Source organism: Lissotriton helveticus, chromosome 10, assembly GCF_964261635.1.
Source record: "Lissotriton helveticus chromosome 10, aLisHel1.1, whole genome shotgun sequence".
Taxonomy (NCBI): Eukaryota; Metazoa; Chordata; class Amphibia; order Caudata; family Salamandridae; genus Lissotriton; species Lissotriton helveticus.
This window is the reverse complement of record NC_136071.1, coordinates 275565794-275582917: the sequence shown is the minus strand read 5'-3', so window position 1 is coordinate 275582917 and position 17124 is coordinate 275565794. Positions and strand designations below refer to the sequence as shown.

General features: G+C 38.0%; 1 protein-coding gene across 1 annotated transcript in view; it reads left to right on the top strand.

Moving 5' to 3' along the window:
- The window catches only part of OBSCN (obscurin, cytoskeletal calmodulin and titin-interacting RhoGEF), a 2124484-nt gene that overhangs the window by 775436 nt on the left and 1331924 nt on the right, over window positions 1–17124 (top strand). Inside the window, exon 68 of the mRNA XM_078665296.1 lies at window positions 11232–11498. Within this exon, the coding sequence (XP_078521422.1) occupies window positions 11232–11498 (267 nt within the window). The remainder of the gene's footprint in view (window positions 1–11231; window positions 11499–17124) is intronic.

Sequence of the window (17124 nt, the reverse complement as noted above, 5' to 3'; positions counted from 1 at the left end):
GAACGTAATCAATGTGAAGGAAAACTGAACCTTGGATAATACGTGCAGGGAGAGGTGACACAGGAAAAGCACAACAATCAATTAAAAAACAAAAGGTTGTGTTTATTCTTGATAGTACATATTCATATTAAAAGCATTCTAATTCAAAAACATAAGAACCAGATATTTATGTGAACAATAAATCAAATACAAACAGTATGTTTATAACACAATTATACAAAAATTCATAAAACAGTGGCAGACCAATATGGTCATCGACGCGCGTTTCGGCGTGTTAAAGAAAACGCCTTCTTCAGGAGCCACCTTAAAATCTGAAAAACATATATAAAATAAATTAAAAACATGTAAGAGAGTATCTCATACTCTTATCTTTTTTATACTAGTACAAATATAATTAGTTGTGCTTACATATCTGTGTCTCCCTACTTAAGCAGCTAGCTATTGTAGCTGCAAAAGGTACAAACTCATTAATTTACATTTGAGCAGTGGTATGGGGTCAACTAAGCAAATCTGCAAAGAGGGATTCCACACTGGAATTCTGTACAAATAAGGGCAGTTGACTCACATTTACACCTAATGGAGGAATGAATAACCAGAGCATGCATATTTACTTAAATTCATGCATAAACTACGAGGACACGGGATAAGTGTTCTCTAAGTGTTCTTTATTTTTGATAGGTCAAGAATAGAATGAATTATTTTAGACCTGGGCAGTTAAATCATGTTATTTACAGTCAAAAAATACGGAAACATGAGCGTGCATACTTAATTGAACTCATACCTGACCCGAGAGAACACGTGATATGGGTTCTCATATGATTCCTTATTAAAACATCAAGGCCGGATGAAACTCTTGTATCTTTAATTTCCTGTCGCCTGGGTGGAATGACATCTCACGCCACTGAACTTGTTATCTAAAGTAATATAAATACACCTATTGTAGCTCTGGGCCAGTCAAACAATTTTTGTGCCTCTAAATTAGTTCATGTTTCCGTATTTTTTGACTGTAAATAACATGATTTAACTGCCCAGGTCTAAAATAATTCATTCTATTTTTGACCTATCAAAAATAAAGAACACTTAGAGAACACTTATCCCGTGTCCTCGTAGTTTATGCATGAATTTAAGTAAATATGCATGCTCTGGTTATTCATTCCTCCATTAGGTGTAAATGTGAGTCAACTGCCCTTATTTGTACAGAATTCCTGTGTGGAATCCCTCTTTGCAGATTTGCTTAGTTGACCCCATACCACTGCTCAAATGTAAATTAATGAGTTTGTACCTTTTGCAGCTACAATAGCTAGCTGCTTAAGTAGGGAGACACAGATATGTAAGCACAACTAATTATATTTGTACTAGTATAAAAAAGATAAGAGTATGAGATACTCTCTTACATGTTTTTAATTTATTTTATATATGTTTTTCAGATTTTAAGGTGGCTCCTGAAGAAGGCGTTTTCTTTAACACGCCGAAACGCGCGTCGATGACCATATTGGTCTGCCACTGTTTTATGAATTTTTGTATAATTGTGTTATAAACATACTGTTTGTATTTGATTTATTGTTCACATAAATATCTGGTTCTTATGTTTTTGAATTAGAATGCTTTTAATATGAATATGTACTATCAAGAATAAACACAACCTTTTGTTTTTTAATTGATTGTTGTGCTTTTCCTGTGTCACCTCTCCCTGCACGTATTATCCAAGGTTCAGTTTTCCTTCACATTAACTAGCAGAATATGCATTACCTAAACCAGTGGCGAAAGAGCTATGCAATAAACATATAAACATAAAATAATCAGGCATTAGATGTAGCCAATAAAAAAGAATTTGCAATACACCGTCAAATCGAAAATACTCTAAAATGACCATAGCAGAAGTTGTGTTTTTTCCATTTTAAAATTTCACCTGGCAGACCCTGCATGTGACCATGTGTGATATCCATCTCTCTATAAAAACTCTGTACCTCCATTCACAACCCCTTACTCGTTCGGGACCCATTAAGGCATTCTAAGGTAGGTGCTATTTTGAACTCTATTGCAATCATCAAACATCGAACAAGCAGTAATTGGTTCATGGAGACAATTTGCATTTGGTGGATTTACAATGATCATGTTTATGCTTTGTAATCCTTGAGGCATTCAGTTGCAATATTTTAAGGCATCATAGAGTGGAAAGTAAAGTATAACATTTGTGTCAGATCTTCTGGAAATTTGAAAGCAGTTGCCTTCCCGAAAAAGAAATGACTGTGGTTATTCAGAACTCTCTGTATAAGATCAGGTGGAAAGAAATAAGGCAGCATAGCATTGTAAAGTCTACAGAAATACATTCAACTAATCAAAAAGTGTTAGTGAGCTATTTTTTTAGCAACACGTGTTAGCATATTTTTTTCATAGAGCTGTTGTCTGGCGAGATGTGGTGAATCTGATGATCTTATCATGAATCAGGAGATTAAAGGTTTTTTTTACTCTGTAAAGCTAGCACCTTGGAACGTTGTGATTTTTGATTGACAAAATCGATTGTCCTATATAGTTTGCCTTTATGAAAACTGGCAAATTACATTAACTATGTACACTACATAATTAAATGAGGGAAAGACATACTGTTCATTATAACCATGCACTGACATAGTGGTAAATATTTTCTAACTCTGTTTTATTCTAGGGGCCATAGTGTTTGGATACAGTAGATTTGCTCAAATGGAGATTAGGGATGAGGGTTCTAAGAAACCAGAACAATTTCCATACGAGCTGGAACCCATCCATGCATTGCCCAGAACCATATAATGAAAACCTGCAATATCTTTTCTTGTGATAATAGAATTAAATAATGACCTTAACAATATTGATGAATACAAGGAAAGTTTACCCTCCTCCTAAGGTCATTTCTGCCTAACATATTGCACTACTAAACCTTCCAGGTCTCAACAACAACTAGGAAAGTTAGACTTTAAGGCATTCTTTTAGAACTTTTTGTTGTTTCTAGAGGGCTAGACGTTTGAAAAAATTAGCCTTCCTCAAAAGGAAATTGGGTAAGAAGATTCTGAGAAACCAGAGCAAGTTCTAGAAGAGTTTTGAATCTATGCATGCTTTGTCCCCAATCATACCATGATGTTCAGCAACACTTCATCTTGTAACTTAGATAATGCCCTAAGCAATCAGGATGAACAAAACAAAACCATAATTGTTTTCTAAAGTCATGACAAAAGTGACATTTCTAGTGCTATAAATTCCAAGTTCTTAACTTCAACTGTAGAACTAACCGAGGCAGTAGAGCAATCCTGTAAAATGCAAATAACGGAATCAGTAGCAGTTTCGACGTTTATGGTGGGAAGGGACCACTGTGAGTGTTTTTTTAATCCCTGACAGCTTTAGGTATCTAGAATTCTAGTCTCCTAACAGCTTCTTTAGTTCCCATAAACCACTGGAATTAGTATATAGTTTTCTTGTTCATTTTTGGAAATTTCCTGTCAAGATCGTTTAGTTTCTTTCCACTCATTGGTTAATCTAACTGAAGGAAGAAACATTGAACATCCGTACAAGGACACAGAAGTAAACCAACGTTCTGGATGGTCTTTATCAAGCAATCACCCAAACTTTTTAAAACATTTCATTTGAACAAATGTTTACTACTAGGACTTTTGCATATATGTTTTAATGTGGTTTCGTAGGCTGCAAAACTGACACCTGTCCATTTATGGAGAACAACTGTAAATCATCCAATAGACGTTTTACTAAAATGACCATAGTTTTATTCCTTATAAGTTAATCACCACATTAGAAGATATCCATATGATGTGATACAGTAGACACACTTGAATACTACAACAGTTGGTTCTGCACCATGCCATAATGGTGTCTTTCCCTACGTAAGATACTGCAACTGAAAAGGCCTTGCAGTGAGTCTCTCTGTTTTAATATTTTGACATAACATGACATATTAGTTCAAGAGATTTCAAGACAGTACTTTAACAATTTTCAGTCCGGCATCTTCTTTCTCAGTGCATAGCTCCAAAATAAGACCCTGTTGCTCTCTGTATTTTGAATTTGCATCTACCTAATTGTGAAACAAACACTTATATTTCTTTCACAATTGCCAGTTTCATTAGGAGAACCCTGATTAAGTAAGCGCATATCACGCTTGTGGAATTTCTTGATCTCCTGCCCAATTGTCTCTATACAAATTTTGCACATGAAGATTGTTTTGATGCTATGAATCAACTAGTAATTTTCAGTAGCAATTAATAATAAAGTTTTGTTAGGATTGTTGAGACTGGAGTGTAATGGACTGTAATGATCTGTACATTTTAATTCAGGCTGGTTACATAAAAAAAGGCTTTATATGATTTCTACAAAAGGAAATGCCATAAAAAAACATAATTATATTAGTGTTGAATCTCATAGCAGATACTCATCTCTCCAGTCCCAAGTGCTGCTTATTTTCATCTGTTTCAAATTGAGATGATTAGACCGCTCATGTGTAAGGCTTAAGCTATTAGTACATTCAGCTAAAACATTATGTCATGATTCTTTTGAGTTAGCCCAAGAACCAATGAACTCTACCAGAGAATGATCTGACTGATCTAGCGCATTTGGCACATAGTATACTTAATTTGTGATATAAAAGGGGCATTATCTGTTGAAATATTTGGGGATTTTTATTTGTGACATATCTTAGTTTTACACGTTTGCATTGATGTATTTTTGTAAGGGGTTATTTATTTTGTATACATTTGGGTGGATGTAGATATGTTTAACTTATTGTTTCTCCTTAGCTCCCTAAATTGTTAAATTGTAACTGGTTATCTAGAATACTGAGGTTGGAAGTCATTCTTCTTTGACTGCCTTTTGTATATCAGGGTTTGCAGTTAGTAGTTCCTATCATAAAATGTGCATGCCTTGTGCACGTGGAATTTCTGACAGCAATGTGAATTGGGTCATCACACGCAATTATGACAGTGAAATATGGAGAGACTAAGGAAACGAGATTGGCATCAACAATCTGACAGTTTTCAGCACTGAAAGGTCGAAGGTCCACTTCCTATACTAATGATAGCATAGTGGACTCCTCTGATGTGGTTTGGATGTAATTATAGACAAGAGGAAATATTTGCCTGAAAATTATCTTTCGCTAATCGATGTTCTCATGTATCTCTGACTGTTCAAACATAGTCAGTGGGCATACAAGATGCCACAATCTCGTATCTTGATGGAGGTATTACTGAGTGACATCTCTCCTGTGGTAGTGAAACCATTGGTAAATAGATCTAGCTTTGCCAATATTGCAGACATCTTTGGGATAGCCGTACTGTTTTGACGAAACTCTGTGCCTCAATCAAGGAAACATATTAACAAACCTTTCTAGCAACTTTAATCTGTGCCTGAAGATAAAGCCAATTGTGCACAGTTGCCAATTTCCCTGACTGGAGAACTTCCCTAGAGGTCTTTTGTGCCAACCTCAACAGGATGTCTGGATCAATCGCAATCAGAGAGTGGAATCTCTTACTGTTTTCGCTTATCTGTAGTACACCAAAATCAAATAATTCAATTCATCATTGACATTTGTGTGATCTTTACCTGAGTGGGCCAAGCCAAAAGTAAACAAGCATTTCAGATTAAGCTCAGGCATGAATGATCTATGTGGCATCCTGATGATGATCTTTCACACGCTGATTCTAATAACCTTGATATATTTGTAGATTTCTATTAGCAGACTCCCACATAATGGCACACTGTGTTGATAGAGACTTCCATTTAAAGGGGGGAATAAATGAATGCAGTCATAGAAAATGTTTCAGTGGACTAAAAAGGAAAAAATGCTATGAATTCAGTTTAAATAGAACATAGGGGCATGCAAAATCGTTAGTAAAAAAGTAAAGTGTCACCTTGATCCCAATTATTGGCCTACCTGTTGGTTCCAGAGGTTTCCACTTTTCCGGTAAGTTAGGGTTCAGTCTCAGGTCACCCAAAAAGTGATTCCAAAGAGGTGGTGTATGTGAAGAGGAGGACTTGATAATCATCTTGGATTTATTGTAGAACTTCAAAGAGGATATAAGATTTACTTCTGAGATCTCTTTGTCCTCCTGTGAAGTATAGTTTGTACCTAGGATAGCTAAGGAGGCAAAGATGGAGGGTCTTGTGAATTACGACTGTCATTTTGAAGTAGATTCTGACTTCTAGCTGCAGAGAGTGGGCTGACTTCAGCACTGGTTTGATGTGATTAGATTTTGAAATCCTTTTGACAAGTTAAGCACCTGCAGACAGGATGGCCTTAACAGGAGTTGCAAGTGTTTTGGGCAGACCAGATAGTGAAGGATTATCACCATCCAGATGGGAGAGTATTATAGCTTGAACAGCATTTCCAATAGCCATTAAAGGGATAGAAAATGTCATCTTCCTAAGTTGGAAATTGGAATGTGAAACTTTTTTTATCTTTTAAATCTTTATTCAAAGTTAGTTTTTGGTTAATGACGTAATGAAGGCATTTTCGCAAAGGGACCAGAGATGGAAAGTTGTCAAGATCTCAGTGTTTCCTGCCATTTTCAGACAGGAAGAGATCCTTTGGAATGAAAGGAGTAGCAATTACATTTTTGCTGGGTTGAATTTGAAGAGCAAAGAGGACATCAAAGTCTTTAATTCGTTGAGGAGCAGTTGTAGGTTAAAAATATCAGTGGGATTAGAGGCATTACTAGAGTTTGTATACTGATGGAGGGCAATATTTATCTTTTAGCAATGATAATAGCAGCTATATATATAGAGATTGAAAGGACAGGCAAAATAATGGTGCACTGGGGTACACTGCAGTTAATCTTTAAAGCGAGAGGTCTGGAGGAGTCCAATTTTACATATCCAGATCTAGATGAGATGAAGATACAGAACCATTTCCGTACTTGACTCTGTATTTCCATTCTGGAGAGTATGTTTAGGTGGGTCTTATTGTTCATGGTTGTTGATGCTGCTGAAAGGTCTGGTACATGAGGAGGCACCCTCATCTAAAATAATTATGGTACCATGCAATATATAGATAGATGCTGTTTTTTTTTCCTCATTTGAGACAAAAGCAGATTGGAGGGAATTCCAATGGTTGCTATTTGAGACAAAAGATAGAAGCAGTTTTTTCCATGATTCCAGGGACAAATTCTTGTAGCGTGCCCTCGAGTTATGAAAGTCAGCGGTATTGAAGTTGCGGTCCTTTAGTCGAAGAGTAATTTGACCAGATTTGTTGGCGGGAGGAAATGTGCATTCTTCTATGCAGGAATTAATGATACTGTAAAATTATTGGTGGTGCATTCTGGATGGATAAGGTTATCAGGTAGCCTGGGATCCGGTCATCAGAATATGCAAAGTGTTTGGTGGAGGTAATGATTTATAAAAATCATGGGGTGTCAAGCTGTTTTAAGGATATTGATTTTGGGATCTTCCTTTCTTAAATTGATAGACCATTATGAGCTAATTTTGAGCTCTATGTTATTTTTAGAAGCTTTTGATGGATTTGGCTATGTTGTGGCAATGAGAACCAAACCTGAAATATGTTACTTGTGGGTCTGATGGATGCCAGATTTGATATTTTGAAAAGGCAATCTTTGGATATCTATATCAATTTGTTTCTTAGACTAATGTGTTTGTGAGAGGAGAAAAATATCCTCATGGAGTTTTGCTTGAAGATTTCAGTTCTTGTTTAGCTTCTATGGTTTTGTGCCTTCTCCAGTCTTGTGCTAGATTTCTAGTAGTTCTTTTGCTATGAGCCACCCAACCAGGCAGTGGTGTTGAGGCTGGGGTTCCATGAAGGCTGTTATGGTAAGCATATAACAGAGCAGTCTGTCTGTAATGTGCATGTTGAATGCTGAAGCAGAGTCTTGCCAGTGGTAGCTGATGTTTATTGCTACCCCTCTCAGTGGTACTCATTCAATGACCTTGGAAGGATGATAAGCTGATTGGCTCCATCAGCACTGAAACCTGTGACTAGACAGTCAAACACATGGTCCTGGAATGTATGTAAACAGCCACTCAGACCAGTAAGACTGGTGCTACTGCCTGTTCAGCTATAAATAGCTGGGCAGCTGTTTCACAGCCACATAGATGTGATGCTTTGCTCCTGGAAATCTTGCTAAGCTAAGTTTTTAAAATCTTCATATGAATATCCAACAATGACCAAATAGGAGCAAAGAAGATTTGTGAATGTAAAAGAACATATCCCTGAACATGGACTGCCTGATATTTAACCAGCATTTTACTAAATATCTGGCTCTTGAAGTTGAGACAATGCAACTTCTCAGCCACCATTACACGTTCATAGATGACATTTGCTGTGTTCTTTACACCTACATATCTGCAATTGTATTTGCTCCACTGATCAATGAAATTTTGAGCCCTAGGTATCAAATGGTCAGTACCAGATGTCCTGCAATCTCAGAGGCATGCAAATCTGTGGCATGTTAAAACTACAGAATGACATCCGATGAGCATTGCACTGCAATGGTACATGTTGACACGTGGATCTCTGGTCAACAGGTGTTAAGGGTAGATGCCTTGGATAGCAAATGCTGACGCTAAAGCTGTGCATGCCGATGCATCTTCATTTCATAAGCATTGTAGTAGGTTTCCGATGTATGAAAAACATGCATGTTATCAAAATCTGCTCAGCATTCATTGAAATGAGTGTGACATTTTGTCTCCAAATGGCTTCCTTCTGATATGTCACAGTGTGCCCTCCATTTGACACACACATATAATATATAGATTGAATGTTGTATGATACAGAATGTAAAATATTTGGATCTGCAATTTACTCCTGACGCTACTGATTTTGTCCAGTATTAAACATTAAAAGTTTATTATGTCATTTTATTGAGAGGTAGCAGTTTCTTACCACACAAATGAGTTGCCATTCCTCTCTGAAAAAAGCTTTGCATCCTTTCTTTTTACTGTGCTTTTAAAGATTTGCTTAGACAGCTATAAGCCTTCATTCAAACATATGTTCTTTTAAATTTGGAACTCTTAAACATGAAGTCTTACTCAGACATTCTAATCAGGCCTTATGGATCATACTTTTTGCCACCAAAATATTAATGCAAAATGTGATCCAAAGTCCCATACCAATTTAACTTGGAGAATTTGAGATTGTTAACATGGGCTATGAGAAGGTAGAGCACTAGTACATATTTAAGCATGCTTCATTTAACATGCACATTCCAGTCACGTCATTAACCTTTTAAAAAATCATGAGCTACTGGAGGCTGACTGATTGTTGTGCCAGCTACATCTTGTGCCTTCATGTCAAATGACTCATTTTTCAAAAGAGATTTGACAAAGATGTGAGAAATTGTCAGATGTTGACTACATCAAATGTTCAAGTTTGAAGAAAGGCTTCAATGGAATTGTTGAAGTTGCAGTATCTTTTTTCCGACACATTCAACATAATTTGTTTTTTTCTTTTTTAGCCAAACAGCTACTAATTTGTGAAATATAAGTAATTTAACTCAACAGACAATTACAATTGATTCTTAATATTTCAAGTGGCTAAAATGATATGGTTACTTGTTACAGTCATATAGCTTTCTTTCCAAACTCCCCAACAATTTCACATCATCAGAAATATTTGGATTTTAAAGTAAAAATTTCTGAAAATATATAAGTTTATTACATATTTAAAAGTTTATATTGATTCCCCAATTTGTCCATTGATGGAAATAACTCTCTCTCATTTTTGTCTTGTGAAACATTTTTCACTACGCATCAGTTTAGGTTAGAAAAAATGCAGACGGTCCTAGGAGCAAACATTAACAAAAGCTCTGCAATTTGAAACTGAGAAGTTTTCGGAAAGGCAGAATTTCACAAGCAACAAAATATTTTTTCACATCTTTATTATTTCCCAACACACTTATAAGAGGTGTTAATGTGAAACCCCTGGAGGCACTCATAATTATTACAGGTAGAATATGTAAAGCCAGTGTCTAATGGTAAGGGCTTATACAATGGAAGTATCCTATTTTTGATGTCTTATGGTTAACCACTTTCAATCTGTCTATATTCTTAAACGGAAAATGTTGTTAAGCACAGTGGTTCTGGAAGCAAATGTAACCCATGCCTAGACACCCTAGGGTTGTAGGGCGCCTTATAAATTAATATTTCATTTCATTTCATTTCATTACAGTGCTAACTGACGCTACCAAGTGAAATTTAAGACTTTTTAAAACAAATCTTCATATTTAAAATCTGAGTAAACAGATGAATAGATGTCAGCTTCATAAATGTATCGCTTCCTAAAATTCAACTTAGTTGCACAAATAAACAAAATGGTAACATCAAAGTCGCTTTCCTCATTCACAAATTCAGGGATGGTTGGCAATTATTCCAGCAAATGGGATTTACTGATAAAGACATTCTTTCAATACAGTTACATTTCTGTACTTGCAAATTCAAGTTTAGGGTAGGTGTGTAAGCATTTCTGTGTGACCCACCTGCATTTAAAGAACACCCAGATTCACACTTGGAAATTGCAACTGCGTTTCCAAAGAGGGAAGTTGAGTGTAAATCATAGATTTAATGAAGGTGCAGGGAAAAGTATTTTGCCCCTTCCCCCCCCCCCCCTCCAAATTGTTTTTCCTGTTGAGCGGCAAAATAATTTTAAAGGAGAAATGGGATTTCTGCATGTAAAATTGTTTTACAATTCCGCATGTGGAAATACTAAGGCATTTAAATACTCCTGGAAAGCTGTGGCTGTCAGGACTGCTCCTAGATTTCTTTTTTACATTTAAAAAAAGGTCAGAAATGTGCTCCAAATGTATGAAACTAGTCTAGCAAATTTCTGACATTCTCATGGAAATGTTCGCTAATAGAATAGAGTATTTTTTAATAAAGATCCAAGGGTAATTTCTCAACTGGCACCCTTTTTTTCTGAAATTGTTTGCACACTTTTTGTAAAATATATACTATTATTTGTCTCTTTTTACTGGTTGAACATGTTTGCTTTCTCATTGATATGCACACATATGCCTATAACACTTAATCTATACATTGCAACTTCTTAATAAAGCACTTGACGTTTATAGTTTTTCTTGCGGGCACAAGCAATTACTAAACCTGCTAACTAAAACACTCCATCTGGTCATCCTCATGCTTGCAGACATGTGTAATTGGCTTTCAAATTCCAGCTTTCTATAAAAATCCCTGTGATGCCCTTAATGCCAGGATCCACTAACGCATGTCCTTAATGACATGTTGGTTGACAGATCCAACTATTGAAGTGGTCAGTCCCATGGTCGACCTAACCGTTGAGGAAGACGGCACAGCAGAGTTTATTTGCCAGTATTCCAGGCCTGTGCATGCCACCTGGAGAAAAAATGACCAACAAATTTATGCGGATGGAAAGAGAATAACTATTGAACAAGACTGGAATGTAGCAAAGCTTACAATTAAGCCAACAGTCCCAGAAGATGGTGGAGTCTACGCATGTGAAGCTGGAGGCACCAGAGTTGTGGCAAATCTTGATGTGGAAGGTGAGGTCTTCCAGTGGAAAAGAAAGGAGAGCTCAAGGACCAGTGCAACATAAAACACATGTCAATATGCTTCTAAAGGAGAACATGCATTGTTAATTTTTCTCTTCCACCTAAAGTTCCAGGATTGCTGAGTGATTGAGTAGAAAATAATGGCGGTATGGACTTAAAATAAAACCCCATAGCAAATAATATTAAATTAAATTAAATAGTTAAAAATATAAATAAGTATGAATTAATGTTGACAATATTTTAAGAAATAGTACATGTTTATTATTTGATCATAAAATATTTAATGTTTATATTTTATAATTAAATAATATGTACTATTTCTAAATATTTTTTAAATCTGTATTATTTTCATTTATTTATTAACATTAATTTACATCTATTTATATTTTTAACTATTGTAAATAATTTAATTGAATTGAGCATTAATTCCTAAAGTGTTTGTTTGAAGTCCCTACCTCCATTATGTTCTATGGGAATGTTTTGTACTATCAATGTTTGACCATGTGTAGTGCTGGACTTACTACAAAGGTGTAAAGTACTAAAAAAGTGCAGTTTGTGAATACCGGAAAGTAGTAAACTTACTCAAAACTATAAACTCATTCATAAGTACAGTTTGTAAATCAGACCGACAATAGCAATTCTACACCCTTAACTACTCCAACTAATGGGTGCATATTTTTACATTTTTTGCACTAGTAGAGTGCAAAAGCAGCACCACTCACGGGTTTCCAATGTGATACTGGCAGTGTCATGGACTATTTCCCTAATGCTTATTTGTAAGCAGGTACAATTATGCACTGGTAAAAGGCAGCCTCTTTGTGCAATTGCACTTTTTCCCATTCCTGGAGAAAAAATTGGGTCTTGTTATGATGGCGGTCAGACGAGTGTCCAACCACCATCGCAGGGGGTTTTGGACCTTCCAGCAAGTAGTCGGTGGTCCCACCCACCACATTATGATGGCACCGCCGTGTAGACGGTCAGAAACATCACATTTTCTATTGCGGGTTGGGCTGCAGCCTAGAAAAGGCTGCAGCATAAGCCGTAATAGAAAAAGGGATGTTTTTGATCATCCATGCACGATGTGCATGGATGTTTGGGGGTCCCCCTTGGCCATGTAGCAGAGGCCCATGGGGGATGAGGGCCCTGCTAGGAGCCCCCAAAGTCCCTTTCCAACAGTCTTTCCATGACGGTGGGACCGCCATGGAAAGGCTGTGTGAAATAGACATTGTAATGCCTACTTTGGTGCCTGCGCAGGCACTGCCCCCATTGTAGGGATTAAAGTCCGACCGCCGCCAGACGGGGCTCCTTGAGCCTGCCGGAGGTGGCGACCTTTCCCTCCGCCCTCTGTACTCCAACTGCCGGCATCGTAATCCGGAGGTCAGAGTGCTGCCCTAGATATCGGGGGGGGGGGGACTGCCACCAACGGCCTGTTCGTGGCGGTCCTCCCGACAATTGTAATGAGGGCCATTGTTTCATATGGATAAATACCTTCCCATACACACAACAAGGTTTGTGGTATTTCATTTCTTTTCACCCTGGAACAGGATTTACCCCATCCCTTTATTGGAGCAAATCACTGACCATTTTAAGGGTCAGACATGGATAAAAATGAGTTTTTGAATGTCAGCAAGATAAAAAATGTGTGAATATTCTCAAACTCTAAAGTCAAATCATGCCTTTATTCACCCACTCCCCATTCTTTGTGTTGGGTTTCCTACACGGTCAGGGTGTAGTGTTATGCAGCAGTAAATGCAGTGCTTACTTTGATTAAAAAAAGAAATGGGCCCAAAGTTTTTCCTTAGGAACAATGTGAGAGTGCTGCCAAATACCGAGGTTGCTGAATATCAAGGCTGAGGAGTCCTGATTCCACCACTGTACACTTCCTTTCTCTTTATCTCACTCTTGCAGATTATGTCCTTCCTGCTTTCTCTGTTTATCACTGTGTTTATGTCATCCTTCTTTCACCATTTCTAACTTTTTCCCTCCTGCTCAGAACATTCACTGAGAAAATGCATTAATGCCCATGAAGGTATCCTTTTGCTAATACCCGATAGGCATACATAGGGCCATTTTTCTTCATAATTGTAGGTTTACAGTCAAAAATGGCCTTGTGACTCAGGCCCTGTATCTCCAATTAAATGCAGAAATTTGGTAAGTGTTTCTTACCGTGTGAAGTGAAGGGTCATCAGATGAACTGCTCTGAAAGTAATTCATGTTCGTGTTTCTGAGAAATCAGCTACAGATATGGTAAATGCTTTTTAGAGAGGTCTGAAGAATTGCAGGACAGAATATCAAATATGGAGCGACAAAATAGCAAGGTAAGTGCATGTAAGGAAGTATAGATTTACTATTCCTACTCCACATCTACATACTTTGAATGAATATATATATATGTATATATATATATATATATATATATATATATATATATATATATATATATATATATATATATATATATATATATATATATATATATATATATGAGGAAGAACTGCGACAGTGACTGACCACTTCCGCCACTCGGGCCGGTGCGAAGTGTATTTTTTAGAGAAAATCTTCGTATCACCTTTCATCCACAAAGAAAGACTCGCACTCCAGGACCGTGGTCTGATAGTTATTATCAATTCAACTGCAAGTCGTTTCGACCACAAGGTCTTCTTCAAAGCCAGTTTGCGCAGAGAAATAATCACCATTTTAAAAGTGTTCACAAATAAGTGACATAGAAGACAGACAAAGCATTCTCATTTGATGCTAGGCATAGACGACAGACTCACTGCCCAAACTTATTATAACTTTCACAGGGTCTGTACTGCGTTTAGATTTGTCCATAACTTTTGACATTACAATATTAAATGACAAAACAAAGTCATCATAATTGTCTCATAAAAAAATAAATATTTAAGTCATGGATTTTCCAAATAAGGTAGCAATTCACCAAATAATTCATGTGAGCCTGTGTATGATACCCCAAAGCGGAGTGTGGACTTAATGAGACCACTTTCACTGCTCACATTGATCAATGATCCCGGCCAAGTGGCCTTTTACTCAGCGGTCAGACACCCCACAGCCAGGTAGCACTAGAGCATGCCTCATGGTATCAAAAAAGTTATGCAAAGTACAATAACATTGAAGGGAAGGATATTAACAAGAAAAACAGAAAACTATCCTTTGTGAATTGTGGAGACCGTGCAAAAAATCATTAAAAAAAGTGTAAAAAAAACAGAGAACACCGGGTTACGGCACATAGTGACCCCCTTTTTTACCAACACCCCAGAGCAACTCTACACTTCTAGATTTCACAATCCCTAGTGACCAGAGCCCTGGTCCACTAGGCCACCTTGAAGGTCTTCCAAAAGTGAACATTACACCCCGTATGGGATCCCCCACCGGGTCCAATATATCACAGGGTAATCTTATTCAAACAAAGAGCCGTATTCAATTGAAGTAAGGAGATCAACTGCTACTCATCCGATGTGGACAAACAGTTCCTCATCCTCGTTCATCCCTGCTGGAGATTTGCTGCCAAGATGGAGAATGTAACTCGACTCCAGCACTCTCAGTCGTTTCTCTCAGTCTCCCCCTCTCGGGATAGCTTCCACTCTGTCAATGCCAAAGAAAGAAAAAACATTACGATCCTGTTCATGACATTTCATCCGATGTTTTGCAGTTGAATAGTTAACATCACCATTTTTGATTGCCCTTTGATGTTCCAGTATCCTCTTCTTCAAAGAAAAGATCGTACTCCCCACATACAGTTTCTCACATGGGCAGACCACCACATATACACAGAAGTCAGAGTTGCAATATATGAATTTTCTGATGTCCCTCAATTTTCCTGTAGGAAGGGGGAATGTCTTTCTATTTCTGCTTGCTACGCAGGCCTTTGCACTGGCCACATTTGAAGAGCCCTTTCTGTTGCTTTATCCAACATTACTCTCTCATATTACCCGTATAACTATGTACCAGCATGTCCTTCAGGGATCGCGCTCGTCTGTAGGTCACCTCAGGACGCGATGATACATGCGAGCCCACTACTGGGTCTGCTTTAACTATGTGCCAATGTTTGGTTAGGGTGTTTCTAATGGAAAGTGACTGTGTTAAAGGTAGTGAAAAGTGTGTTCGGATTCACCTCCTGTGCCTCTTTGGTCCTTTTCACAAGTAGGTTAGCCCTGTTTAAGACTGCCACAGTCTTTTCAGCTGTTTTCAGCACTTTCCTTTCATAGGATAACCCCTCATCTTGAACCTCTCAAACATTTTCTCCTTTTCTCTCTCATAGGCTGCAGGTTGCTACAATTACGTTTTGCTCTGATAAGCTCACCGTAGGGGATACTCCACTTCAGTTTTAGTAGGTGGTAGTTGGAGGCATGTAAGACACTGTTACCAGCTGTTTCCTTCCTGTGTAGGGTAGTAACAATTGCATTGTTCTCAATCTGCACACACACCTCCAAAAATTCCATTCGCAACTGATCACACTTTCACTCGATGATGCGGTCCCACTTAAATACAAAGATGCCGCCTGCTGATAGGCTGCAAGTTCCCACTGGATTGTGGTATTCGTAGTGAGTCGCTAATTTACCCTTGATAAGTGCCAGGTTCAGAAGATCACTGATGCCTGCCCTGGAAGGGCCCCCTGAGCTGGAGAGTCAATAAATCAGCGTTGATCCTCCCATTAATGAGCCAGGCATTTTCTCAAATCAATGGGAACCCCGTTGGGGCCAGATGCCCTCAGGGTATTACACTGGTTGAGGGCAAAACTCAATTCAGCCAAACCAATTGATAATGTACACTCCAGGGCAGGTGCTGAATAACCGGATAACACATCAGAATCTCCCCCAGGGTACCCAAAGACTTCTTCAAAATGTACCACCCATGCCTCCTCACTCATGTGCATTTCCAAATAATCTCTTGTTTATCCTTCAGGAACAGAGCGTTAATTATGGTCCAAAAGTCCCTGCTACTCCTTGGGAGTAGTTAGGGAGATCAGATGATATAGGTAGTCAATTGCATACTTCGAGGTCGCTCAAGGCTGAAAATCTATTTCGAGAGGGTAGTGAAGAATACATTGCATCACATTGCAGATTGGGATGATGTGAGGGGTTAGCCCTTGGCTGTGAGCTTACGTTGAACGTTTGAGGTTTATAGAGGAAGCCCAGTGATAATGCAAAAATCTGGTTATCAAGATGTGGGCTATTGGGAAGTGTGCTCAGTAATTGCTCAACCAACATTTGGTGGTTGAGATTTACAACTATGCTGTCCCCCCCTTTGGATTTAGGACCATTGCCTACCCACTTCACTTGTCCAGCCATAATAATATGATTGTCAAGCTTAAATCTACCCTTATAAAATCTAGACAATCAATGGAGAGACTTATCCATCAGATGGGAAATAATTTCCTGTTGATCCGGTCGCAATATGGGGGTGTTGGCTAAAATGATTACAAAAGGACATGCTGCCGGAGGTAAATCCAATCTCTTGCCCTTTGACTGTGCTCCTATGGGTCTCACAGGACCACAGCCATGTTCAGCAGCCATACACCTCACTTTCCACCTATTACGACCCTCTGCAACATTAGTGACACTTGTTTTCCCTGCTTGGATAACACTTAGCAACCCTA